The 27939-nt window shown below is 41.2% G+C and overlaps 1 protein-coding gene across 3 annotated transcripts; it reads right to left on the bottom strand.

The window, feature by feature from the left end:
• Window positions 1-477: 477 nt before the first annotated feature.
• On the bottom strand, window positions 478-26967 carry CREBRF (CREB3 regulatory factor). 3 transcript variants are annotated; one of them, XM_064521019.1, is made up of 10 exons: window positions 26824-26967; window positions 17588-17765; window positions 16473-16598; window positions 14510-15593; window positions 13886-13987; window positions 9682-9876; window positions 7560-7749; window positions 7048-7121; window positions 6590-6712; window positions 478-6347 (listed from the first exon to the last, which is right to left on the bottom strand). In XM_064521019.1, exons 2-10 carry the CDS (start codon window positions 17594-17596, stop codon window positions 6232-6234), a joined length of 2019 nt encoding a protein of 672 aa, XP_064377089.1. In that variant the 5' UTR covers window positions 17597-17765; window positions 26824-26967; the 3' UTR covers window positions 478-6231. The 3 variants fall into 3 exon arrangements, with proteins under 3 accessions (XP_064377089.1, XP_064377090.1, XP_064377091.1); XM_064521020.1 differs by having other exon boundaries at window positions 17588-17829; window positions 26824-26962; XM_064521021.1 differs by lacking the exon at window positions 13886-13987.
• Between the last annotated feature and the right edge of the window lie 972 nt (window positions 26968-27939).

Consider the following 27939-nt stretch of genomic DNA (forward strand, 5'->3'; position numbering starts at 1 on the left):
TTCTCCCACTCCTGCCCTCCGCTCGCGCTGCATCACAAACTGAATTTACACCCAGTTCGCAGACGCTGGGGTTGGAGACGACTTCGGCGGCTGCTTCAGTAAGTCCGTAAAGTGACCTGCCCGTTTTCAGTGTGGGCTCTAGTGATAAAACACTCACCCGGCAGCTTTGCGAGTCAGCCGTTATTGCGAGCACTGCCTGGGAGAAGAAAGCGGGTCGTTTTCTTACCTAGCAGTGGCCCCTTCCAAAGGAAAACTGCAGCACAGCAGTGGGGACACCGAAGGCCTTTCCTTCATCACAGTATGTTACTGTGCCCAGTCTGCAGAAAGGAAGCGCTTCAAGCTTCCTGCAACATTAGGCCAACATTTCTGGGAGGAAACCCGAGTCGGGAGTTACAGTAGCTACGTCCTACTGCGCGCAAACACCACACCAAAGCGCTTAAGAGAGTACACCACCATTCAAGATCACGCACGCAACGATTTGAGACCATTTTTCCTCCACAATTTTTATTTTAAATTACAAAGGATGTTGCATACATTGATGAATTTGTATCTGAATAGAAGTGCTAGGGATCAAGGGTGACAGAGTAAACAAAGTCAATAGTTTAATTGTGCCTCTTTTCAGAAAAAAAGAAAAAAAAGGAAAAACTGCACAACTATTAACCAACATTAAACATTGCAACTCTTAACAGATCATGCTTTTAACAAGATAGATTTATTTTCTAACAGAGACAAGACTTTCAGTAAGTTTTTCTGAGCTCCAGTTGGAAGTTGATTACAGAATATCAAGGACAGCATTACAATCGTGACCCCAAGCATAGGCAGAGCAGGATGCCATGTTTTGTTTAAAATGCTTTTTTTTTCCCTTGCCTTTCAACCACCTTTGTCTGCATGTGCTATCAGCCTTAGAGTTCACTCAACCACAAATACTGAGCAATGAGAAGTTTTGCTTAGATGAAATATTCTAGGATAGGTGATTCAAACTAGATTTTGGTTTTTAATCAGAAGATTTTTGTCAGGCTGGAGGGTGCTTTTGTCAGTCCCAGATCCAATCCAGTTGTTTTTCTTACTGTGGCCAGTTGACTTATCCAAATTTGGGTTAATTCAGGTACCTAAATATCAAATACTATTAAATGAAGAAAAACTAACACTGATGTTATCTAAAGAGTTTGGATTTTTTTATTTAAATGAAAAACCGTGTGTCTTAAATAGCTCTCGTTTCACTTTTAGCTCCACTGCTCATTAGAAAGACAATAAATGCATAGTCAGGATTTGCTCTTGTGGAAGTTCATGAATGTCTAAAAGGCTGAGGGTTTTTAATCCAGTGTGCACACACACCTTCTTATCATGCTAGAAGCACTGGGGGAGAAAAACATGGCATATTGTGAAATGTAAATCAGAGAAAAGATACAGACATTTTTGTATGCTGTGAAGAAAATATAACCTAGAATTGCCATCTTTCATTAACGACATTTAAGAATCCCAACTTACACTGGGAGATATTCAAGAGTGGTGTTTTCTCAACATACTAATGCCCTTAATACAGTTACAAGAAGCAGTCACCAAAACAGTAACTGTTTGAAATGTACTTCACACGATCCCTGGGGTAAACAAAATAAACTTCAGCTCTGTGCAAGGCTGTGTCAATAAGCCAAGACCACATCTAGCAGCACACTTAACTAGATGATTCCAACTGAAGCCTCTAACTTAAAAATAAGGTAAAATCATGATTAGATGCATTCTCAAAATTCAGATCTCAAGGCCAAACACAGATCCTAACATTCATGTTACATAATTGGGTTATGCCTCAACAGAGTTTCAGGAAGACTAGCAAGCAAGTTTGAGGAACAGAATTGCATTTGCTATTTCTGCTGAAGGCAACTTGTATACAACCCTTTGAATTCTCCTGATAAAGCCTTTTGCAGCTTTAAAAAAATAGCTATGTTTAAATAATTTATGGAAAAGAAAAGCACATCCATTCTTTACATTTTGTGAATAAGCTGTTTTATTAATGAAGGCAAGTATCAGATAATTGTTTTAGGGGAGGTGTCTTGTTTTTCCAACAAAATCCAAACTGACACCACCGTATTTCAGAAGCATCTGCTTCCTTTTACGTTAGTTAAAAGACCATTCATCCATTTTATTTTATTTTTTTTTAAAAAAAACTTTTTCCTGGCCCACTTTTCTCAGTATGGAAAAAGTCTGCTATACATAAGAATTAGGAAATGAACACATCTGAGCCCAACTCTCACATCAGCTTTACAGCAATGCAGCTTCATTAAATCACAATGATTTAAACTGGTAGGATAAGAAAATCCAGCCCATTCACACCTAAACATAGCTTTAATTATAACTAATTCCCTCTCATCCCAAAAAAGTACTCAACAAATATCAGTAAATGTGTTCAATAAATCATGGAAGTGAAAGTGTTAGCAAAAGGGGTTTAGGGCTTAAAAACACCCTCCATGAGCACCCCCAAATTTTGCAAGGCCATTCAAAAACTGGTCTTCCATATAAATACAAAATGACTACTACTGAGAGGAACTGAAGTCAGATCTATCCAAACCTTCTTCAGGATGCTTTTATCAGTTCTGATTCGCCTTCGGAAGGGTTAGGTTTGAAGAGTTCAAGGGGAATGAAAAACATTTAGTTCTAGATGTACAAGTAAGGCACAATATAAAGCCACATCATAATCTGTCATGAAGGAAGTAGGAAAGGACAAGAATCATACATGGTACAGTAGAACAAGCAGTCCATCAATTCAAAAAGTGTGGCACCTAAATTCAGACTGACGAGATCTCAACAAGAGCAGTTATGACAGCATGCTTTTAATATGGAAACAAATTGTAGAGAATCCAGTGTATCAGATAAAGGAAGAGCTTTTGTTTGTATTAAATCAAAAAGGTATAATTGTTTTTGGATATAGGATTAAAAGTGATTATTCACAATGCCTACACTCAAAAACAAACAAAAAATCCAGGACTTCATTAGGATCCACATACCATGTATGAACACTGAAAATCTTTAGAAAATGGTCTTCTCTAAAGATCATCCAAAAATGCATGCCACAATTGCCAAAAAACAGAACATGTACATTTGCTGTTTTTTATACCCTTATAAGATTTTTGTTTGTGATAAGTATACACTAAATGTATATATTTTAATGACACTAGAGGAAGCAGATTGTTACTGGCATTAAAGTACAACCATTTCTAGACGGTTTAAATGCCACAGAGTCCCCTGGTTAAAATGTAAAGCTGCACAGCTTGCCTATGTCACCTTTATGATAAAGTTAAACCAGCAAAAGGTCTTATCTTTACTCTACATTTTACTGCCAGGTTTTATTTATATCAAGTATCGCTGCAGCATTCTGACCAGCCCAGAGTTAGCAGCAAGTGGCAGGAATCATATAAAATGCAGTTTCTTTTTTTTTTCTTTTTAAACAAAGTGCTTTTCTAAGATATACATACATATAAATAGGTACAAAATAAAGTGTCAACATTAAAAAGCTCAACTATTTAAAAGCTTTAACTTAAAATAATACATAGAAAACACTGAAATGCAAGGGTATGGAATTCACTAAAGGTTCAAAGTCTACTTTGAAATGCTAGACCAAAATCATATTCTGGTTTTCAGACAAAAATAAAAAGCTATAAAGTTATACTTGCTCAGTATTCCTGAGCAATAAAAAAGGGGCTTTTTGAAACCTTGTCAGTTTAATTTGTCACAAAAGTTTTTACCTGATTGCAAAACTGCTTTCATAATATTTAGAAAAAATGCCTTGTCTACCCAGTTTTGATATAGCATAAGGACCTCTCTTCTCTGAGCAGTGTGCTAACACCATTCATAAGAAAGGAACAACAGTATTCAAAGCTCAGTATAGACATGGCCTTAACTTCACAAGACACATTCTTTGTCGAGGTTTTATGGGCCGTATGCATTTCTGGAATAACTGCAACATCAGCAATGCTTACAATAGGAATACATCTGACCCACTATATAAAGAAGCAGCCAACTCTCACCTCACTCCAAGAACAACAACAAAAACACCTGAAACAAAAACACCCAAATTCCACTCAGATTTTGCACGTCTTAAGTGGATTTTCAAAGTTGTGCCTAAATTGCCCTGGGTATTTGTTCAGTTTCTTGAAGGAAAAACTTTCTGTACAGCTCAGTAGTGGTATTTTGGCCTCCTCCTCCCTTTTGAGTCTTCCAGAATATTTAGACACAAAGTAAGCTGTGTGCACACTCACAAGTAGGTGGCAGGACTGCCACCTTCAACTGTCACTCTTACTGCACTATTACCGATTCAGACTTTTTTATAGTACAAGCTTGGATATAAAAATAATCTACGTATAAACAAAAAGGAATCACAGTACAAACAAACTAGAAATGGAGAAATTCCCCAAAGGGAGTGGGGAGAAAGCCTTCATGGACTTTTGCATTTTTTTTCAGCAGCTACATTTGAAAATATTTGGTATTTCTATTTTCAGTAAACAGTGTTCTGTCATTTTTAAATAGGGAGAGAAAAAACAGGGAGGAAAGGGGGGTCCATGAAACCAGAGAATGATCTTGCCTTGAGATAAAGGACTTTCTCATCAAGGGCTAAAGCTTTTAATCTGTACTTTAACACTGACTACAAAGCCAACTCTTATTAGCAGAAGAGCAAATAAGAACTGTGTGTTAATATTCCCCAATCATAGAAACTACTGAATTAACAAGAATAAGTCACATATAAGTTTGAAGAAGCTAGTTTCGAAATACCTGTACAAAAATATAAAAGTCTATAAATTTTTTTTGTTTTGTTTTAAGCCTGTGTTGATCCTTGGAAACATCACATGCATAATAATACATCAACTGGAAAAGTGGCAACTAAGGAATTAGATATCTGTAGCTCTTTTTTCTCTTTACATATATACACATTACAATAAAAATAATTTTATTTTGGTTGTTTGGTGGAAGTATACTACAACAAGCTAAATATTTTTTAAATTCTCAAAGTTGAAAACTATTTTACCAATAGCTTACTAAAATCCAAATATATTAAAATCTCCTACAGTAAGTGCAGAGAAAAAAGATTTAAAGACTCAGAGACGGCCACCAACTTATCTACCATGGAAGCGAACTACAAGAACAGCAAAATAATATTGTTATGTATGAATGCTCCTTCTGTAGATAATTGGACCCAAACAAAAAAATTCACAGTTCAGTAAGATCCCTAACCCTGACCTTTAATTTTTTTTCTTTTTTCTTTTGTTTTTACATTCAGTACAGTATCATATAAGCTGTGCAAAACTTTACTTAGACTGGCAGTTCGCCATATCAGTTGCATTTGTCTTTGGTACAAAAATAAACAATCGCATTAATGTGCAAGTATTTGTTTTCTTCCGGCCAAAGTACCGAAATTAAGTTTTCTAGAGCCATCTTTTATACAATACATAGACTCTGTGGCATATATCTACATTTTCAACATATTCCTATATACATTCAAAAATTTTTAAGAGCTGGAACAAATACATTAAAACCTATAATCTTACCATCTATACATCTTGTTTTTCCCTCAGGGTTTTCTTCATACAAAAACTTTACCAGCTTATACTGATAGCTCTCCCCCCAAAATACAAGGCACAAAGAATATACTTTTTTCTCTTACTTGCACAGACATTTAAATACTATATGAAGCTCAGAAAATTAAAGTTTATATGGCACACCAGCTCTAATGCCACGTGTGCTATGTACAAGTTAATGGTTGCAAAGAAAGCTTACTGTTTATTCTTTTTTAGAAGAACAAAGAAAACCCAATAATTCTAAAAAAAAAAATCCTTAAATTGACAGCTTTACCAAAAAAAATGCTTCCTCTTATTTTACGTGGAGCATAAACCTGTCACAATGTCTGGCATATGCTAAAAATTTTCACTAGCAAAAACATGTTTTTGCTTCTAAAACAAAAGTGATACAGAGTGGTCCTAGATAACTTAATTTTAAAAAGAATCCTAATCTCTGTAGTTAAGCCTAAAGCAGCTTTGAAACTATCTGGTTTATGCTCCAAAAATGCTATTGAGCATTTTTTATCATGCTTTGATTTATTTTACTACATTGTTATTTAAAACAATGGAACCTAATTGTAAGTGTTTATGTAATGCTAAGCTGACATGCAGACCAGAATGCAATTTACAATGAAGTACGTGACGACACAGGTAGAATCTGACTGATGAGAACAGGCGAAGCGATGTCTTAAACTTTTGACATTGGTATTCGTAGCCCTACAAGGCCACCAGTGGGGTCTCCTTCCGCGGTCTTCTCTAAAACTTGGTTCACAAATTCTGATGTCTGTCCAGCTACAGGTAGTCCTAAAAAGGAAAGTTAATAAAATGCATTATAAGATTACTATTAATTGCACTTATTTGCACATTCCTCTGAGTAATATAAAGCCAATGAACATTTTGGTCAGTGATCAAGCAAAAGGCCTAGAAAGCTTATAATTAGGCAGTGCTTCTTTTTTTCTCTCTATACCAAAATAGTTTCTGATCTAACTCTCCATAAATTACATGTCTCTTCACATACCTGCAAATATGTTAAGCTTATTGCTTACCAAGAGTATCTTTAATAAGCACATTCAATTTTTGTTCCATGTTGACTCCTCTATCATCTTTAGGAATCTGCACTCGATTAACAATTTCTTGTTTAATAGAGTTGATCACAAACAGTAAGTTATCTGCAAAGAAAAAAACCTAGATGAGGATTACACCATATCCCCTCTGGAGCAAAAGAGATATTCAGTTGTCCACACACTGTCATCTAGAAGAAGTGTTAAAGGTGTCACATCTCACTTACTGTAAAATTATAGACATTCCAAATACAACCATTACATTATTATCTGTAAAGTAGCTCAACTCTGCAGGTAACCCAATTCATGTTCACTCTATGAAGTAGTCACCAGCATTGTTTTCTCTATAAACTGACAGTTATGACCCAGGTTACATGAAGATGCAAATCAGAGCTTTGCATTAAGAATGTAAGAAAAACTAACAAGTGAAGAGTCATATTTACCATATTCTGTGTTGAGACCCCAGAGTTTTACTTTGTTAGCTTCATACTGGGCTTTCTTCTTTAGTCTACAAGCCCTATAGTAAGAAGAATTAGAACATTTTTCAAAAATTCCAGAATACTAAGAGCATCTGTTTCCATTAGCCACATGAACTTACTATTAACCAAAACTTGCAGAGCTGTGATGTAAAAATCATCTACTCACTCACCCTCACTGAAAGCATGCTGCTACCTATATTTGATTACATTTCACATTTTCTCACTGCATCGAGCATTTGCCCTGCAGCCAAGTATGCCAGCTTCTAATGGAAATAAATCATTAGCTAGGGAACAGATCTCCAAACTAGATCTCCAAAGCCACAGTTGCCCTGCTTTTTGATAAACAAGTAATAAACCTGTTGCGGGGACTGCCAAGATGAAGCAGGTTCTCTCGAGGCAAAAAATTAGTTAGGCCTTACTTGTGCACCTGAAGTAATCCCAATTTACTCATCCAAGTAGTGCTAACTAAGATTTACCTGGAAGCCAGTTTGTTCTTTTCTTTTCTTGACCTCGGTCTGGCAGTTAAGGGAAGTTCACTGACTGGTGTCAGGTCACTGATCACCTTATTGAGTTTCCTCAGTTCGTTACCAATCTGTAGAAGTTTTTTTGGGTTGGGAGTCAGGTCTTCTACATCAGTCCTCCGTGACTTCTTTGCTGCATATTTTCCTGTTTTGAATATGCAGAAAATTGGGTTGGGAAGTGATAGAATACGTATACAAACCTGTGAAAAAACATTCTTAAATATGTATTATATTTTGGTGTAGGTTAAGTTCCTTTGTTCATTACAAAACAACAGAATTGAATTGTGTGATCCCTGTGCTTTTACAATAGCATTTCCAGACAAACAACTTCGTACAATTCATATTATATCCAGATCAGATAAAAGCAAATACTGCTGGCCAGCACAGAAATGAACTGGAAGTGATGGACAGCATGCACACAACAGTGCTGAAAAAGGTATGTCACAAGTTCAAACACACTTATTTTGCCCCAGCCTTAACTCGCTAACTCTGTGTTCAGCCAGCAAATTCTCTCTCACACAAGTTGTTTGAATTCCTAAATAATCTTATTCCTAAAGTTCTGCATTAAGAAAGAGTATAGAGACCTGGTACTGCAATGCTCTTCAGTGACAATAACCTTAAATGACCCAAGTAAGGGCTAGTCAACCCCTTTTAAAAGTGTTTGAAGCTATGTCAGGCCAGGTTTTCCTGAGGAAACACACATATTCTAGATACAATTTGTATTCCTTAAGATATTCTGCCACTGGTACATGTCTCTCTCTCTGGATCTTCACTGAAAAATGCCAGCTGTTACAGATACTTGCATGAAAATGGTAACAGAACTGACAAAACCTGCTCCAGAAATATTTATCAGAGAGCTAATATTTAGAATGCTATATCTGAGGTAGATAACGACATTGGTACATGCGTGTATATGAAAAGAAAAGAAAAAAATCCTGCACCCATTATATTCTGTAGCGTCTGGATGATAAGTTGTGTTCGATTCTATAAATCTTTTCCATACAGACCTCACAGAGTTAAAGGGCACCTACCTCTACAAGTCATGTTACTAAACAACAAACAAACAAACAAGTATAGATGTCTGACCCGGAACATATGCCTTCATAAGAACCAGAATTGATAGGGACTTGAAGATACTGCTATTTCACTGCAAACTATGCATATGAAAACTAAGTACAATTAAAAAAAAAAGTTTTCTTCCCTGAACAAATCTACAAGGAACCAAAAAAAATCTTGTGGTTTAACAGAAGGTAAACACTGATGTTAAAGATAATAATTTGCAACTGTAAGAGAACATTAACATTACAGCCAGATTAGTTTATCTCATTTTGTTCCTTCAGTCAAAGGGAACAGCACACCAGAGAGGTCCATCGACAAGAAAACAAACATTATTCCTAAGAGGGGTTTGTTCTCGATGATGTTAGTCATGCCAGAAGTACAGCAAGTTAGCAGTCAAAAAGTTATAGCAATAAAATACATTTATTAGATCAATTGGTTTAAGCTCATAAAAGGGTATTTTGAAGAAATAGTTTATTCGCAGAAGAAGTGCTTCTCTGAGTTGCATTCGCATTGGTGGGAGGAACAAGCAGGGAGGAGCAAAAGGAGACAGTTATGTCTCATTGCCTGTCCTTCACTTCGTATTGCAGATAAGTAAACTTTGCATCTCAGACCACTGGCAGCTTACTTCTAACATAAGCAATACTGAAACTGTCTAACAGCTTCCAGTAGCAAATATCAATCATGTGACCCATCCATGATGTTTACAGTATCACAACTGTAGGAAAAAAAAAAATTCACAACTCTTGGGGTTTCCAGCAAGAACCTTGGAAGTTACAATTCTCAATTCATCCATCTTCCTCTGGAAGAAACCTCGCTGAAAGTTACTACTGTGCGTTCACTGTGCCTTCCTTGGACACAGTGCTGCACTCTTAACTGAGCAACACAGTTATCAGTGTTTCAATGATTTATTTTCATGGCCAAAACACAACTTCTCAGCAATTTCAGGTGTGGGAGTTTGGCTACTAAGGTGTCAGCCTTCAGCAAAGACATTCACTCGTAACTAGGACTCTATTCTTACCATGATGAAGACCGTTCTTCTGATACATGTTACTTGGTAACGTATCTCGATTCCACTCAGATGGCCTCAACATCCTTTCTTGTTGTGATGGCGTTAGTTGCTCGCTGTACTCCCAAAAGTATCTCCGTTTGCCTCTTTTCCGACAGGATATTGCAGTCATTTCTTTTAAATCCTCCACAGAATCATTTTCATATCCTAAAAGAATGCATTGTATTGTTTGTTTAATGTTCACAAAACTGTTTCTAACCTTTTAATTGGGGCCTAAATTTTCAAGAAGCTAGGAGCAAAAAGACAGCCCAATGGCCTGTTTCACATTATCTTATGGACTCAGTTTTCAGCCCCAACTACTACTGGGTATTTGCCTTAAATCCAGGAACAGACATTCAGCCAGTGATGGTTCTCCATTTGCTGAACAGAGACAAATTATTTACGCATTGAGAGCCCCTTTCTATTCTTTGACCCCTTAAGCCCTATAGCTTTTCTCCCCCACAATCTCACTACTGTGGAGTACAGACGACAGCTGTCGGACAGCGTTCTTCCACCTTCATCACTCCCTCCATTCATTTGCAGGAAGATAATCCTAACTCTCCTCCACATCTTTAATTAGTCTTCAATCATAATGTACACAAAGAGAAAAGGATAATCAAAATAAAGATGGATTAGCAAAAGATTAATAAACAAAGCAAAATTATTGCTGCATCTTGCATTTAAACAGCTTTGGGAAATAAATCAAACTATCCATCTCTATGAAGCTAAAGGAAGACCAAGTCCCAGTATAGGAGGCTTCGTTATCAGGACTATGCACTCAAGTCTGTAAGTAAAGCACATATAAATTGAAGGGATCTGGACATACTGTTCCATCTCTTTCCTTGTAGTGGAACGAAGAGAAACGATCCACTGTAAAACTACACAGTATTTTAGAGTTACATTATGATGTACTTGGTATAACTGTTCTTGAAATACATTGAAACTCTAATGCCACTATGCAGATTGCAACAAAATGTTTAAACCACATTTATGCAAACACAATTTAAAAAAAATCTTACATATGCTTTATAAAATGAAATTCAGACAACCTATGTTAAGGTTAAAAAGTACTATACCATCTTTTGTAGTGAAATACTATATATAATACATTACATTTAATTAAAAAAGAACACATTTCAAAACATCACATACACTGCTGAAGCTTAAAGAAAACCCAACCAGCAAATGGGCTGCAAGCTTAACAAGCCTTGGCCCCATATACTAAAGCTCTGCATCATCTTTCAACAGTAGCACAAAGAACACTTTCTTTATTTTAGAAGTCCATTCAATTAGTCTGTTTGCACTTGAGAAACAAGTTGAAAGAGGAAAAACAAACTTTCTTGCTTTGGTCTGACTCTCTCTCACCTCGTATTCCAAAGTATGAATAAAGGTTAGGTACGGAAGAATGAAATCCATTCTAAAGCTCTGTTTCAAATCATTACAACGATCTCTTTACTTTGATTCACTGATTTACAAAAAAAGGATGGTATTTTAAACAAAATGAACTGAACAATAAAACATGCTTTCTGAAAGACATTTTCTCTTGTATGGTCAAAATGATTATGGCAGATTACATTAAAGATGGTTTCAAATTCTGTAAGTATTTTTAATTGAACTTCAGTTTAATCCAGAAGCTGTTTGACATCAACTTCAAAATAATCTAAAAAAGAAACAAACAACCCTCCCAAACCCCACTTATTTACCAGTTTAAAACACATCAAGCTATGCAACTCATTATATGGATACGTATAAATGTAGCCTGTCTTCACAACCACACATCATTAGGCTAACCAGTGAAAGCAAATCTCTTTATGAGCTGATCTGTACAAATGTAAAACAAGCTTAAAATCAAGATTTTCTGTTAACTTATTCAAACCATGATTAAGTTGGCAATTTAAATCATGTTGATTCAACACACCCTACCTTGCAGCGCTAACATTGGCCTGTTACCATTTTAAAGTTACGCAGAACAGGCGGACGCACAATGTCCTAACCACGTCTGTAATACACAGCAGCACAGCAGTCTGTTCAGCTTTTCTGCACTGGATTCATCTTTCTTGAATTCTCCTCTTGTGCAAAGCTCCTATAGCAGCCTCACTTTCTTCCATGGGCTTCTAACAAATCTGAGTGTTCTTGCACTTAACTTTCAGGCCCTTAGGAAATCGCTCCTACAAATTTTTGTTTCACATCCCTTACTGTGGTTTTAGGTTTAAATTTGCAGGGGTTAGATTAAGAAAAAGAGAGATCAGGATAGACATGACTTCTGCAATTTAACAGATTAAAAAAGAAAAGTAAAAACCTTCTCTTTAACTCTGCCATTTAATCATACTGACCTCTGTCAAACCATTCAGAATGACTTTTCCCCAGCTGATGGTATAGGTGCTCAGAAGAAATGCTGTGCAACCTTTTTAAACGATTCCCATATGTCTACAAACTCTTTACTTTTTAAGCTGTTTCTTCTCTGCTCCAGTACTACTGAAGACTAAATCAACTGCCACATGCCCCTTTTCTGGAATCTCTTGACTATTTGATCTAAGCAGCAGTCACCTACAATAAAATATGCTCGCAATGGCAAAAAAAGTTTAAATGCCAGGACAGGCCTGGGCTGATAACTCCTATCATAAACAGGCTTTAGAAGGGATCAAAATCACTGCATCTGTATCATGTATCATGATAACAAAAAACCATTGCTGCCCAAACTTGCCCAATAACCAGTCACATTCTTTTAGTTATTTCTACCAGTCTCTGAAGTTCACTAGATCTAAGCATTTCCTTAGACAACAGTAATTCTAGTGCTTTAAGAAAGCATTTAAATTAAATCTCGTTTTATGGGAAGACAAGATCTCTATTTAAACCACAGAGCATGGAAGTCATATATACTGAAGCCCAATTGAAGAGGATTATAAATTAACAAAATAGTGAAAAAAATTAAACACAAATATCAGATTTTTAAAATCAGCATTCTAACCTATAAACTTCTCTTTGTATATATATATACATACATACACACACACTCTAGAAATTCAATGACAAAAGGAGGATTCATATACAACCCTATACATATATAGAGAGGCCTTTTAAACAACAATTAAGGGGAGCAAATTGATTTTGGTGAAGCAGTGTTTCATGCACTCCCAAAAACATGCAAAGAAGAGTAAATAAGAGCAAACTATGTACAAAGTATATACATCAGAGGGTCAATAACAACTAGGTAAGTCTTCGTCCTTTTAATAAAATACACCTTCACTTTAAATTTTTGAACTCATTTTGATTTCAATACCATAGAAGGTTAAATCTTCCAATGCCATGTTCATTTTCAGAATATATTTCCATAGTATTTACCTTAACTCTGAAGGTATAAAAGGCAAAACAAAGTTCTAGTGTGATACAATTAAAATACTTGGAGACACTATCTTCTCATATAATAAAAATATATGGTGATACCATCTCTTAGTATCACCACACTCAAGGTGAACGGCTTCATTTGCTTAAAGCTCTCGTCAGCTTGTATTGGCCAAGTTCCTCAGTTACTGTACTGCACCACGTAGCTGCAATTAGATGCTTGGAGCGACTGCTTGTCAGTAAAATTTCAAAGACAGCAAGTGGCTAATACAATTCCACCAGCTGAAATCCTAGCATTTTAATACGATGTCTCTTTTTCAAGATTACCAGGCTTTCTGTGCAACATGCCTCCGTGGGCTGCAAGGCGCTGCGTAGTTCAGCAATCATGCTATATTACAGAGAGCTGTAATAGCTACTCAAAGCCTCAGAAGTACAGGGAGCTCAATTCAGGAGAAGGGAGGAAAAGATTCTAAAATGCTAATAAAAATCTGCTATGTACACGTAAAAGTAACATGAAGGGCACAACACTTAGCAAATTTAATGCCCACTCAGGAAATCTCCTTCCAAAATAATTAATCTGATCTTCGAGTTCATTATGACAAACATCAGTGTGCCTTAGGGAAGCTGCTGTTTTAAAAAGGGAAAATTTCAACTGCTTTTTTTCACCCCCAAAGTTACGTATTGCCAAATGTTTGAATACCTTAATTCTTCTACTGTACTAGAAAGCGTTTATAAAATGTGATTATATCCTCTACAATTAAACTAATACTTGGTTACAGTCCTGTCCTTTTCCCTCCACAGATTTTATTTTTACAGAACATTACCACTTTGTTACCTTCTAGGTGAAGGTTAGTTCTTATTTTTGTTGTTAATGCTCCTTTTCTACATGCAGAAGAGAAGAATTCAGTATCCTTTGCAGACCCACCTAGTGTTACTGCTGAAAACCACCAAAAAATCATTTCATTAGTTTCAGTGGCATGTATTTTTTGGATTTTGTGGAAAACCATATGTACAGGAAGACCTATATAAATTATGGAATGATTTTACTCAGGCTATGATTTCATAACAGCTATCAAGAGTTGCAGCTCTGAATATATTCAAGGCAGCAGCCTATTGAAGCACTAGAAAGCTCTGCACATCCTATCATCAATCCACCAAAGGGAAGATGACAATTGCAGGCAGTTGCTTTAATGACTTTAGGCTACAAGCTACATTTCCTATAGTCTCTATTATCATTTTTGCTTCATGACTACAGTTTATCTAGTTCTAGAAACAGGGAAAACACCTATCTCACGAAGTTTTCATTACTCACATTTTACAAAGCACTCTGAAAATCTAGGTGCAAGCTGGTAACTTAAGACCAGCATTGTTCATCTGTAACTATAAAGCATTCAAAAGCATTCTTTCCCACTCGACAGACAGATTCATCAACCATAACAAACCCCAACATTGCTGGTACCTGGTTCTGAGAAAGTATCGCTGATGTCATCATCTTTATCATCTTCATAATCTTCTTCCTCGTCATCGTTTTCAGACAGCTCGTGCTCACTACCAAATCCTTCATCGTGGTCCTCATCTTCAATATCTTCCTCATCCTCCTCATCTTCTTCAGGGTCTCCTTTTGTTGACTGCTCACCCAAACTGTCTGTGACAAAAAGAGAATAGTTGTGCTCTTCTTTCTTCTGCGAAGAATCCGACACTGACATGCTGGCAGAAAGACTGCTCTCTCCTACAATAAGCCCTGGGGTTTCCTGGGGTGGACTGAGGAGCAGCTCTTGAGTCTCTTTAAAAGGCAAAACAGAAGGAGTACTGTGACTATGTGGGGACTCTATTCCTTTTCTTTCTTGTCTCTTGGCTACAGCACCACAATAGCAGGTGTTTTCCTTTGCTGCATCTGCATGTGTCTGGCTCAGCACTGGTCTGCTCTGTGGTAAAGGATTGATCTTTACTTTTGCCTTTTTAACATAGTCTTTACATTCAACATGAACGTTCACCTTCTCGTTACTGTACACATTGGTCTTCACCACGATTTGTGTGCTGGAAGCAGGCTGAGTTGCAGGTTTGCTCGCCTTTTGAACATAGTCCGACAAAGGTGCCTCAGCCTGAACGTTCTTGGAGGAACAGACTGGGGCTGCTGCTCTGCTTGCAATTTTTTTGCCAGGTAACAGAGAATTTAAAGGGTTTTGTTTTACACTAAAGAGTGAATCAGGGTAATAGAGTGAATCTGAAACAGGCTGGGAGTCCTCACTATTAAGCTGAGCCAGAGTTGGTGTTTTGCTTATCACTTCTTCATCTTGGTACGGGCTTGAAAAGTCATCAAGGCCCAGATAATCCACCTCTTTTGTTCCCCAGATATCACAACTGGTTAGTTTAGTGTACTTAGTTAAGTCTTCACAGTACGTATCCCACTGCTCCCACTTTGAGGTGAGAGCAGCTTCTTTATCCAGGATGTCCGTAAAAGACTCCAAGCTCTCAAGATCTTTGCAGTCCTCCATGGAAAGTAAGTTGTCTCTGGAGCTTTGTTGGTAGTCCATTTCTCTGTCCTGTGCGCAATAAGACAAGTCAGAAATTAATACTAAAAAAAAAAAAAAGAACAAAACTCTATCCTCTACTTAAATGGTAAACTTAATTCCAATTACATATGAGACTGATAACACATGAAGACACCTCAACTTCCAACTAAAATCTTGTTTTGACAGTCCAGTCAGACTGAAATCTAATCTTCATGCTGCAGCTACAGATCCTTCTGAAGAGACAGCTAAAGATACAAGTCAAGTGCTGATGGATTTTTTCTTCTGTTATTGCAGATTTATCTGATCACTAGGAACTAAACTAGGACCAACATCCATGCATTTCAAATATGAAAGACATCATAGGCAAACCATTCTAGGCTCCATTAACCTAAGTCACACTTTCCTGTGTGAGAAACAGCATAGGCTCAAATTTACCAATCCCTGAAAAGCTTCATTCTAGCCGGATCGATTAATGAGCGTGAGCTATCTTTCTCCTTTGATGCAGGAAAAACTAATGAATGCTAACATAAGTAGCTCATGAGTCAACTTTTATTCTGCTTCTCTTGCATTCACAGCTTGGCTGAAGTAGCATATAGCTGCTCTTGCAGAAAACATTGTTTGCAAGTAAGAGTCTCGAGCCCCATTACATAAAATCAGCACAGTTCCAATTTGAGAGTAGTATGTCAAGCCTTTCCTACTCGCCAGCTTGAACAAGCATCTATTGATGAAGCATCACATTTGCTAGACAAGCAGTTAGGCTCTTCTGTGATCAGTAACAAGCACTAACAAATCATCATCTAGCATTCTGGAACAAGTATCCTTTTATTACTACATGAATTCAGGTTGTTAATGAAGAAGAGGGAGTTATGCACGCGCGCGTGCGCACACACACACAGAAAGATGACCTACCAGTTCATACATGAAGTCTGGATCTGAACTGCTCACCAAGAGATCTGTGCTCATCAGAGTCTGCTCTGAAAACACATGGCTCCGAAAGGCGTCCCCAAAAGGAGGGTCCATTCCGCTCACACTGGGCTACAATAAAATTGATATTGAATTTTGACACAAGCTATAAAAAGGCATATTCTTTACTTCAACAGAACATAAAAGACCGTCATTTCATTCAGTTCTCTGAACTCATACTTGCAGCTGGAATGTTTTTACCTATACAGATAAGCATGTCATTTCTCAGAGGGAGAGAATATGCTTCAAGAGCCAGCTAGCAACATTCAGCACTTTTAATCACAAAGGACACATTTGTATTCATCATGTAACTGCAAGAGCATTGCTCATTCATTCTTTCTTGTTGGTTTGAAATTCTCATGTGTTTGGCAAGTTTAGGTATATGTTAGCATTTGTAGAAGAAGGTGGCGAGTACTGGCAAGATCTGGGAGTATCAGTAGGCACCACACGCTTACAGGGCCTTCATCCTAATATACACCATTTCCTACTAAAGCAGTGTTGGCTGCTTTTAGAACTATTAGAACTTGTAAAACTTTTATCTGAGATCGTAACTACAGCAAAATTTACCACAATTAAATTGTTTTACATCCTTGAGAACTAAGTGGAACTTTGCGAAGAAACATTATGCAGGATGACTGGCTGCGCAGGAAACAGGCCGCCAGGCTTTCGGCTACTTTTGATTTCAGAACTCTATTTCCCTTCCAGACACACTTGCCCTGAGGGTTGGGAAGGGAGAAACACTGTACTGCTCATTCAGTCAGTGTGCTGATGTGTGAATCACTGCAGTAATAAAAGGCTGTTTTCCAGGCATCCACCCTCATCAAGAAGACAACTTTGCTGAATTCTGCTGCGTGAACAAATATAGTAACAAGAGCTGCACATAGCTTTCACCGTAGATACCACCAGGACATCACTTATTCTCTTCTAAATTCTCCCTGTTGATGCCAGCCAAATATGCTCTTACACTTTCCTTTTTTTATTATTATTTATTATTTTTTATTTTGAATCAGGGAGCAAAATTACTTACAGAAGCAAGGAAGATCACAACGCACCAGACTTACCTGAGGCATCTCCAAGCCCAGATTCCCCAAATCCAATTCCAAACTTCTTGTTTTATTCACTTGTAGATTCCTTTCCAGCTTTAATTCAGTCTCAATGAGTTTATACAATCCATGCAATGAAATTTTTCCCTAGGGTAACTTCAGTTCACCCTCATGGAGCTCTTCTACTTGTAGACTTCTGTGTAGAACAAGCACAGCAGCCCCCCAAGGAGATAAATATTCCTTCATCAAAAAAGGTAGTGCTTAAAAAAAAAAAACCAAAATGAAGTAAGGACAAAAATTTCTCCTGAAAACTGATTGTACCTCATGCTGGAATGTACAATGATTTTCTTCCACTACCGTCCTACATCAAATGAAAAGTTACAGATGCTACAGAACAGAGTTCCTGTGCAAACCTTTTCAGCTATTTGAGTTACATTTTGTCGCCTTTTTTCCTCACTGCCTAGACTATAGACATATGGAAGTCTAGTTCCTAGCTCTATAGACATATGAAAAGCCTGCATAATTGGAAAAAATGACTAGCATACTGCTGAGTACACAAAAGAGAAACAGTCTTTATGACGAATGTAACAGAGCCAATAAATTCTAAAAATGTCTCAAACAAATGTCTCAAAATATTAACTTCAGAATAGGCAGCAACACTGTTTCAGCGATACCTCCTCCTTTTCTTAGAGTTTAATCCATTCAGCTGCAGATAAGATTATATCAATCACTCGTATAGCAACATCTAGTGGTAGAGGGATTACAGCAAGCACACTCACTGTCCACAAGCATGGGAAGGGAACACCTCCCTAACAGAGTAAACTAAAAATTGGGCCAAATTCAGAGTTGCCTAATAAAAGGTCTTCTCTATTCATTCTTCTATTAATTTCGAGTAAGGCACAGGCTAACCTGGATGAATTAAAATTACTAATAGATAAACTGGACCAATTTATCAATCCAGTAGCTTCTACAGAGCCATTGCTACTTCAGATGTGTATCGAAAGACCTTTCTGAGCCACATATACTGCTTACTCTGGCATTTGAAACAGCATAACTGAACTGTAGAAAAGCTGACGTCTTAGCACAAACATCAGTAACTACAGCTCCACTAAGAAATGACCAAAACGCTCATAAGTAGCAGGAAGTGAAAAGCGTAACATGTTGTATCAAAAATAATAAATTCATCCATCGTATCAAACATTAGTATCCGATGCAACTGCATTGCCTTCACGGAGGCTGCTTTCTTACTGCCTTGTTTTCCTGTGAGATCCCTATCCCCGTACAAAAAGTCTCTATAAGAAGAAAAGCAGTTAGAGTAGCATTAATCCCAAAGCCGAACTTCTACTGCTTTTCTCCCCCTCCCACAAGTACAAGACAGCAAATTATTCCTGCTTTCAGACAATACCTCTTCTGTTTCGTTAAATTCAGCATATAGACCTTGAGACTGAGGTAGGAACAGGTATTACGCAAAAAAGCCTTGATTTATCAAAATGTACTCATTTTCAAATATCAGTTAAAATAACAAGGAAACAGAAATTGCAAGTCCAATTACGCACAAGTCACCATTCTCAACAAAACCACGCTAGCAATGCCAAACAAAGCCATTCCCTCTTAGAGTTGTGTCAAAAAAGAGTAAGTACTTTCTGAGAAAATTTTCTTTCTGCCCTAAAACTTCCAGGGAGCTCCTTCTACTTCTTCTGAACTGACATTTAAAGTTAAGGTTGTGTCCCAAGGCAACGTGCCCCAACAACCCATCTCCCTTCCCACAGTACAGATAAACAGCAATGGAACTAGTTCTTTCCACGCTATTAAACTTTGCATAAATGACAAATTCACTTTGCAACCTGGCCTAATCCAGGAGAAAAGGGCTGTTCTTTAAAACAAATAACCAGTGCAGATCCTTGATTCTCATATTGTCAAGAAGGGTATCATCTTTAATAGGAAGCTACACATGAGTAGTATCCGAGTTTCTTCCCATGCAGAGTTGCAGAGATTGCTGTCTTTCATAATACAACTTCAGCTTCGTACTTCTTGGCCTCTGCAACATCTGCATTCACATGGAAGACGGACAACGTTCTGCCATTGCACAACACAAAGGGGAAGGCAAAACTTGCTTCTTCTTTAATGGGTATCCTGGGTTGCGTTTTTGCTGGAACGCATACCTCAAGCAATTCCACTGTCCTTCATATAGGACTGTGAAAGGACGGTGAAACTCAACCTGTACTGACACTGATGTCAACAACAACCGACAAACACTTCCAAGTTTCAGGACAGGGAAGCTTTTGGATCGTTCACAAATCCTCAAAACAGACATTAAATGTTTGAAATATTTTTACTAGTTCAAAGACTGAAGTGATCTTTTAGCTATAAACTTATAGCAGCATCTAAGAATGACAATATACACCCTCCCATTCAAAGGAGTATATTAGATAATCTGATTTTCCCCCTAATTCCCTTTAGATTTCTTTAGCCTTGACATTTTCTAACATTAATATTTCAATGTTATTTGAATCTCATTAGGATCAATGCAAGTGTTCTAAAGATAAGATTTTTATTGGTAGCTCTGTGGAGGGAAAAACATGGAAAGGCAGCAAGATGAAACACGCTACTTCTTTAGCGAGCTGCACAATCTAGCTATGCTTCAGGCTTGCAACAAGACCAGACCTACTTTCAATTGCTTTTTAATTTTCCTAGATTTATCAAGATCTGCATTAAAAGACACTCGGTGTTCACTCTGAACTACCAATATTTTTTCATGAACTGGTAAATTAAGAGGTAAGAGTAAGCACTAGTCAGCCACACATACGGAAACACTGATGCAAAATCTGAACCAGTTGCAAAGGAAAGTAACTTTATAGACCTCCCAGCTGGAGCCCTGTTTTTACAGAATTTATCATTATTGGCAGTGTCAGCTTAGGACTGAATTAGAACAGAATAGTAAAGATGTTACATATCTATAATGAATACAAATTTGGAAGAACTGAAAGATCTGTGGCAGAGCTTAAGAATAGCAGTGTAAGAACCACTGAACATAAACACAGCAGCCAGTGCTACAAAGAATTTCTGCTTTGGGACACTTTTCATTAATGCCTTACGTTAACGCGCGCGCGCACATGCACACCCCAGTGCTGCAGGCAGAACAGGGAGCCGGCGCATGGGGCACGGTGCAGCCACTCCTTTTGGCAGCAGCCTGCAGTTAAATCAGACTAAGGTGATTAGGGAACCAGCCCCCAAGTTTTGTTTTTTGTTTTTTTTCCTTCAGATTCTTGGGTCATAGCAGTGCGCAGCTGTACCCCTACTTGTGAAAGAAGGCTTGTTAGCTCACTGGGAGTGTGATGAAGGGCTCAGGAACTATTCCTTCCACTGAACATTTAAGAATTTATGATACTGATGGAAGGATACATAAATATATTGTCCATGTTTTGTTAAAATCCCTAAGGGCCATCAGTAAGTAGCCAAAACCTGTTCAATAGAGTCGATAATTTACTAATCTAAGACCAAATCCTACAAAAAATTCTCTGCATTTATATTTACCTTTTGAAAGCACACTTCTAAAATAGTTTAACAGAGGTCCCAAGCAACACAGGAAGACTGACCTTCAAACACTCTAACGGCGGGCTGATTACACAACATTAGCAGTGAAGGAGGATATTTAAATTGCCATTTAAATGGATACAGGACCTTAACTCTAAAGGTGCAGCATAAAGAGACGGATGGCAGTCAGCATGCACATGCCATTCTCCGAGGCTAGTAAAACCCTTCTGCAATAACACATCTTCTCCAAAGCAGCCCCCAGAAGAGAAAAACCTGAACTGCAAGCTTTCAGCTTGACAATTCTGAAATATCTTCCTCAGGCACCTGTATGAATCATTTGTACTGTAGTTATAACTAAAGTTACTATTTCTGTCTCAGTCTAGATGTGTATTTTGTACAACTTGAAAAGCAGAGAGTGTAGCTACACTGTTCTAATGACTGCACAGTACCTATTATCACAGCAGCTAGGTGCTTGTTACAGCTAAAGTACATTTCACAAACAATTACATTGTCGTGGTGGTGACTGTGCATCATATAGCATAATTTCTCTAAGTCACATTTTCGACACAGATAAAGAAAAAGCACACACCATGAGATTCCATCAAGGCTAAACCTATAAACTCAGGTGAAAACATTCAAAATGCCACGTTCGGTTTCAGAGAAGGTCTGAAAAGCATGCTACTTCTTTTAAAAGAGCAATTGTGGACTACATACTCTTTGCTATATTTGGATATTTTATAAAGTAGTACAGTTAGAGATGCAAGGTCTCCTCTGCTTCTGTTAGAACTTTTTTCTCCTTCCACAGTTTGTGCCAATTTGTTTCCTATTACAGAACATACTCCTCTCAGTGCTGTTTTCAAGCGTGGAACATATTTTTCTTATTGTTTCTGAGTGTAACGTTGTTGTTTTTCCCTTCTTTCTCCATTATTCGTCAATTGTTACGCAGTTTAAAAAAGAAAAGGTTACTTTTTCACCCCCACCTCACAGTTGCTTCTTTTCTTCTTTTGTCGCAGATAGGCAAAGACGCTCTGGTAAAAAGTCTTCCTCTACTTTCACCCACTATAGCCTCTTCCACCTCACGCAAAGAAACCAGTCCCTTTTCCTTCTCAGTGATCTACTTGCACTCAAATGCTAGCATAAGTGCCCAAGACTCTCTGCCTTCTCTATCCCCAAGGGCAAACAACAGCTTAGGATATCCAGATCCTAGGTTTGACAGATTGCTGTCCTTTAAAAGAACTAATGGTTTGAAAATTGTTTCACTTCTCTTGGTCTCTTCCCTTCACAGGGGGCAAACTGCTACTTCGCTGCCTTTGCTCCCACTCCTCTACTGATCTGTTCCCCTTACATATTTTTTTAATTCTATTTGACTAGAGCAGACAGGCTTCAAAGTCTGTAAGTGCCACCCCTGAACAGGACGTCTGGTCTGGAAGCACACATACCGCACCTCAGCTAAAAGAGCCGATGAATTATCAAAAAGAACATGGCAGTACATTTTTGCTTGAATTACTACCCTTATGTACGAATTCCAGCTACCTGACTTTGGAGGGGTATTCCATTAATCAGAATAAGCGGATACCAGCATCTTAACATAATGCAAGAGGTAGGCGAACAGAAGTGATTTTCAACAGTTGTGCTCAATTTACATATTTTATAAAAATTATGCCCTGAATAATGTATCCCTACTATAAGCACTATAAATTCTGAAACAAAGACTGAGATGTTATTATTATTTTGGTGCCAAGAGTGGGAAATGTAGGCTGTTTCAACTTACTGGGAAAAAAGAACTACATTAACATATTTCAATTCATTTTTAAGACTTTTTATAGTAAAAAATGAATTGCATAAAGTTTTATTAAAATACCTCTGTAGAAGAGTTGCTTGCACAAGAGAATTAGCAGTAAGACCAGCATTCAAATCTTTTTTTTTTTTTGTGGGGCAAAGAATCCCCCTGACACATAAGCACAGTCAAAGCAAAGACAGAAAACAAGTAAAACGAGACAACAATTTAATTTATGATATCCAGGAATATCCTTACACCATGGCTATTTCTGGAAATGTTTTTTCTAGCAGTCCAGTTCTTTCAGGATAAGAAAAATTAAGTAGTTCCGTAATATCCTGAAAAAATCTTAAGATGAAGGAATGGCACAATCTATTCTAATCTTCATAGTGCAGAATTACGTTTTGTTACACTTTTGTTAGAAACAGGTTGTCAATATGGGATGCTTCAAGCCAGCCAAGAAGAGCAGCCCACTTCCTCATGGTTGCTAAACTAGTAAGAGACACTAAGTCAGAAACAAGTCGAAAACAGCATTGGTCAAAAAAGACAGAAATGTAAGAGTTCAAAATCAGACGTAAGACTTTTTTCTTACATAACAATGTAAATGATTATAAAGAGAACTAACCTATAAAATCTAAGACTTTCACAAACTTTTTAGCGTGACAGAACAAGGCCAGCTTTCAAACATTGCTTATGAATTGCAAAATATGCTTTTAGTTTAAAATATCATTTAATTAGGTTTTGCAAGTCACTTATCATGGACACGCAAATCATGGGAGTCTAAACCAGTGCATTCACTTATTTATACCCTACTATCAGTCTATTAGTTGGATAGAAGCTTCTATCCCCAATTAATTCCTGTTAACACTGACGGGGCTCCAAATGTTTGCTCTTCAAAGAGCGCTTTTGCCACTCTCGTTTATTTAGAAAAACACGGGGAGGATATTCAATGGCGTGATGCCTCTGTGGCAGACTTTTCCTACAGGTAGGTAGTATCCTCCACCAAAAGCAGAACAATTCTTTCTTTGCTTAGGTAAACTAAAGGCTACAAAGCTCTGCGTGAGCTCTTTGACTTATCATTCATGCCTCATGCCAAGGAGTATCACTGAGCATTGGTACTTCCATACCAGACCTTTCCTGCAGAACAGTCACTGAAAATATTTTCCGTATAGAAATTCTGACTCCTCATTTAGATTGCCAACAGTAAAAAATGCCCAAGTTTCTAAAATACCTGTATTTATCCCTCTAGAGTTCTCAGTATAAAGACATAAATGTAATAATTATTAAAAAAATCTGTAACAATGCTTAGAAGCCACTTGGTCAGGCAACCTTACGTTAAAGATTAGGCAATCTTTATATTATGCTCTTTAAAGTATTTTTAAAGGTCTGAAAGATAACTTTATCAGAATCTCATTCTGTTCTGCAGGTTTCACATCACATAATGGTCACAAGTCACTCCCAAGTGGCAACAACATAAATATCAGGCTTACTTTAAATGAAAAGTTACCATTTGAACTGGTATAGCTGAAAGATTGAAACTGCTTAGCCAGTTGGGTAGAGATGCTTGAAAAGGAGCACGTGTTTTATACTGGAGTGTGACAGAGCAAGTTCTTGTCATTAAATTAACTTTGATAGCTCATCAGTTACTTTAGACAGAGCTTTGAGAATGGGGGGGGGGGGGGGCAGAATGGCCTCTTCATGCTGCACAGTTGTGTTAAAGAACTGCCAAATCATAGGAAGGAGATTAGGGTGCACTGATAACACTGCAGGCACCATCACGTAAAACACACATCCAGGCTGCGCGGCGTCGGGATGGAGGGGAAATAAAGCTTAGCCTCAGGTCCTCAGGCACACAGTGAGCTTTCAGCAAGCCGACCCCAAGGCAAAGCTCGCCTGAACTTAACTCAGGCGCAGAGGAGGCGGCAGAGCTCCCGTGCCGGGAGCCCCTGCAAGCGGGACGTCCCCACGCCGCGCCCGAGGGGACCCGCAGGAGCTGTCAGCATCTCACAGCGAAAGCAAAAGTCTGTCGGAAGTCGCTGGTAAGAGCGAGGAGGGGCAAAGGGCCATGTCTCACTTCACAGAAAGGGGAAGTAACTCGGCTCAGAACTGAGCTACCTCCCGCCGCCGAGCGCGGGGCGGCTTCTCGCGTGGGGCCCCCGCGAGCGTCGCCGCCCACGGCCGCTGCGGGCGGCGCGCCGAGGCGCGGGGGCGGCCGCCCCCCCGGGAGCCCGGCGGCGCCGCCGCGGCCGGGGGCTGCGCCCGCCCGGCCCGCCCAAGGGTGCGAGGCTGCGCGGGCCCCGGCGGCCGCCGGCAGCCCCCGCCCGGCCGCGGCGGCCCCCGCCGCCCTCCGGCGCCGCGGCCGCGCCCCCTGCCCCTGACCCACTAACACACCTCCCCGCCAACATGGCCGCCCCGCCAGCCAGCGCGGGGCGCAGCCTAGCGTGGCTGCCGCCGCCCGCCCCGCCCTCCCCGCCCGCTCATTGGCTGGCCCCGCGCGGACGCCCGCGCCCATTCGCCCCGGCGCGCGCCGCTCACCCGCCCAGCGGCCCTTTCAAGCTTGGCTGAGGCAACATGTAAACAAATCCCTCTCCGCGGCTCCTGAGGGGGCTCCGCCGCTGCCGCGGCGACCCGGGGCCCCCCGAGCGGCGCCGAGGGCGGGCGAGCGGCGCCGGCTGCCCGCCCGGGCAGCGCGGAGAGCCGGGCCGGCCTCCCCCTGAGCAGGGGGCGAAGGGCTGCCCTGCCCCGCGCGCGGCTGGCCGCCGCCCCCGGGGCTGGGGGCGGCCGGCGCGGCGCCCCGCGGGTCGCAGCCCCCCCCGAGCCGAGCCGCCCCGCTGCCCCCGTCGAGCCCAGGTGAAGTGGGGAAGGGGCGACCCGGGGGAGAGAGTGTCACTTCCCGAGTGCCCGGGGCAGCTGGCCTCGAGGCCTGCCACCAGCCCCCGAGCACCCCTGAATCCCCCCGGCCCCAAGTCAGTTACACAGAAGCCCGGGGGGGGAGGTGGGCTCCTCGCCTGTCTCCCTCCCCCGGCCCTTACTGACTGTCCTGCTGCATTTTCCTCTCTTCACCCTATTTCTTTCCTGTCGACTCGAACCCTCCCTGCTAGACACTGGGACAAACTGCACCCCAGACACCCCCCCCTCAACACTACAGCTTCACCCTGCAGCTGCCCGAATCATTGAAACAGGTAGAAATGGGAAGATGTAACTCTGCAGCCGGGAAAGAAGCAAAGCCTGGGAAGGGCAGAAGCCTTTTGCAACAAGCTGATGCACTGTGTTGAGCACAGCAGCATTAGCTGCACTGATGCCTTATATAATGACAGCTAAAGAGCCCCTTCACCCGTGCAACCAGAACTACCAGTCTTCCTTGGAAGGCAGGCGTTTTAGTTTCTCTGATGTACACGGCGCGGCTCGCTCTCCTTGCACAGACACCCGCTGCTTCTGACAGGCGCGGGCTGGAGTGGGGACGGGCGAGCCGCGGCTGCACCCGTGCGCGGCTGCCTGCACATGCTGCCGCCTTCCCTCGCGCGCCCCGCACCCGCCTGAGAGCGGGCACCCGCTCGGGTCGGCGCCCCCCGCGGCCCCCACGAGCCGGAGCGACGGCGCCGCCGCCGCGCGCCGGGGCCCGGACCGCGAGCTGCGGGAGCAGAGGCAGCCGCACGCCCCCCGGCACGCCGCCGCTCTCCGGCGGCGCCGGCTGCCACACCCCCCGCAGCCGCGAGCGGCAGCGCGGGGCCGCGGCTGCCCCGGCGCCGCTCTCCGCCGGGCCCGGTGCCCTCCGGCTGGCCCGGGCGCCGGGCGCACACCCCCCTGCCCCGCGCCCCTGCCCGGCGCCGGCCGCCGCGGGCAGCGCCGGCGACACCCTCCGCCGGGCAGCGGGGCAGAGGCACCCGCCGCCGCTGCCCCGCCGCGCCCCCCACCCGCACCCGCGCCCGCCGCCTGCGCTCACCGGGGCGCCGCGGCCTCAGCAGGGGGCGCCGCCCGGCGCGCTCCGGCCCGGACCCTCCATGCTGCTTTGGGGTTTGTTTTGTTTATGTCCCTTCCTGACGGGCTCCCGGAAATCGCGTGACTCGCCCCCCTCACGTGGGAAGCGCGGGGGAGGGGGAGCGGGCGGGAGCCGGCCAATGGCCGCCCGCCCTCCCGCCGACCAATGGGGAGCGGCGCGGCGGGGCCTCCCCCGTCACGTGACGACGGCGGCGGCGGGCCCGGCCCGTGTGTCGGTGGCGGCGGGGGCCGCGCCCCGCCCGCGGCACCGGCGGGGCGGCAGGGAGCAGCGCGCCCCCCCCCCCCCCCCCAGCCGCTTCTCCCTCCGGCGCGGCGGGAGAAAGCCCCGAGCCGGCCCCCGCTTTCCTCCCGGCGTCACCTCGCCCAGTGCCCACGGGCAGCGCTGGCGCCCGGCTGCGCGGAGCGGAGACCGCGCGGGCCACCTACCTCCGGCCGGCAGCTCCGGGCGCCCCGCGCGAGGAGACAGCGCTTCCCTCCGTCCCCCGGAGGAGTGTGAACTTCTGTGAAAGCCCCAGAGCAGCTTCCTCCAAGCGCCGCAGATCCGAACATTTGAGTTTCCCGAACAATATTAACAAGAGAAGCTGAAAGCGTTTGACTTAGCACGTTGCCAGTGTTTATAATTTTACGTCATCAAGACTTACAGCGTGAAGTCAGTTCCTCAATCTTCCCGATTTTTACCTTGAAATACATAATTGATATCAAAATGCAAAGAGACCAGACTCTTTCCCTTCCCTTCCAGTCTTCCCATCTCTTTCAAACATCAAGAAGCATTTTTAAAACCTTTTTTTTCATTCTCTTCTGTTACCACCAAGCAAGAGGATGCTGTTAAATACCTGCGTTGTTTGTTAAGCACCAGTGACTAAATCTGTCTGCTCTGATTTCCTGCCATCACGCAAAATAAATAAAAAAATAAAAAACCCATAACCTGGGAACAGTGTTAATTCTTGCCGCTCGTGTAACGGACAACGCCACAGTCATGATGCAGACGGCACGTCACACCACATCCAGCAAAACAGAAACATAACATTATCCTTTTTCTTCAATTATGTTATTACCTGGT

The sequence above is a fragment of the Dromaius novaehollandiae genome, chromosome 15 (genome assembly GCF_036370855.1).
Source record: "Dromaius novaehollandiae isolate bDroNov1 chromosome 15, bDroNov1.hap1, whole genome shotgun sequence".
Taxonomy (NCBI): domain Eukaryota; kingdom Metazoa; phylum Chordata; class Aves; order Casuariiformes; family Dromaiidae; genus Dromaius; species Dromaius novaehollandiae.

What these genes read in the sequence shown, in the direction of transcription:
- CREBRF (XM_064521019.1), bottom strand. An exon ending in CAGACTTCATGTATGAACTG is followed by an intron (nt 15,594 to 16,472) that starts GTAGGTCATCTT and finishes TATTGCGCACAG; the next exon opens with GACAGAGAAATGGACTACCA. An exon ending in GCTTATTAAAGATACTCTTG is followed by an intron (nt 6,348 to 6,589) that starts GTAAGCAATAAG and finishes TTTCCTTTTTAG; the next exon opens with GACTACCTGTAGCTGGACAG.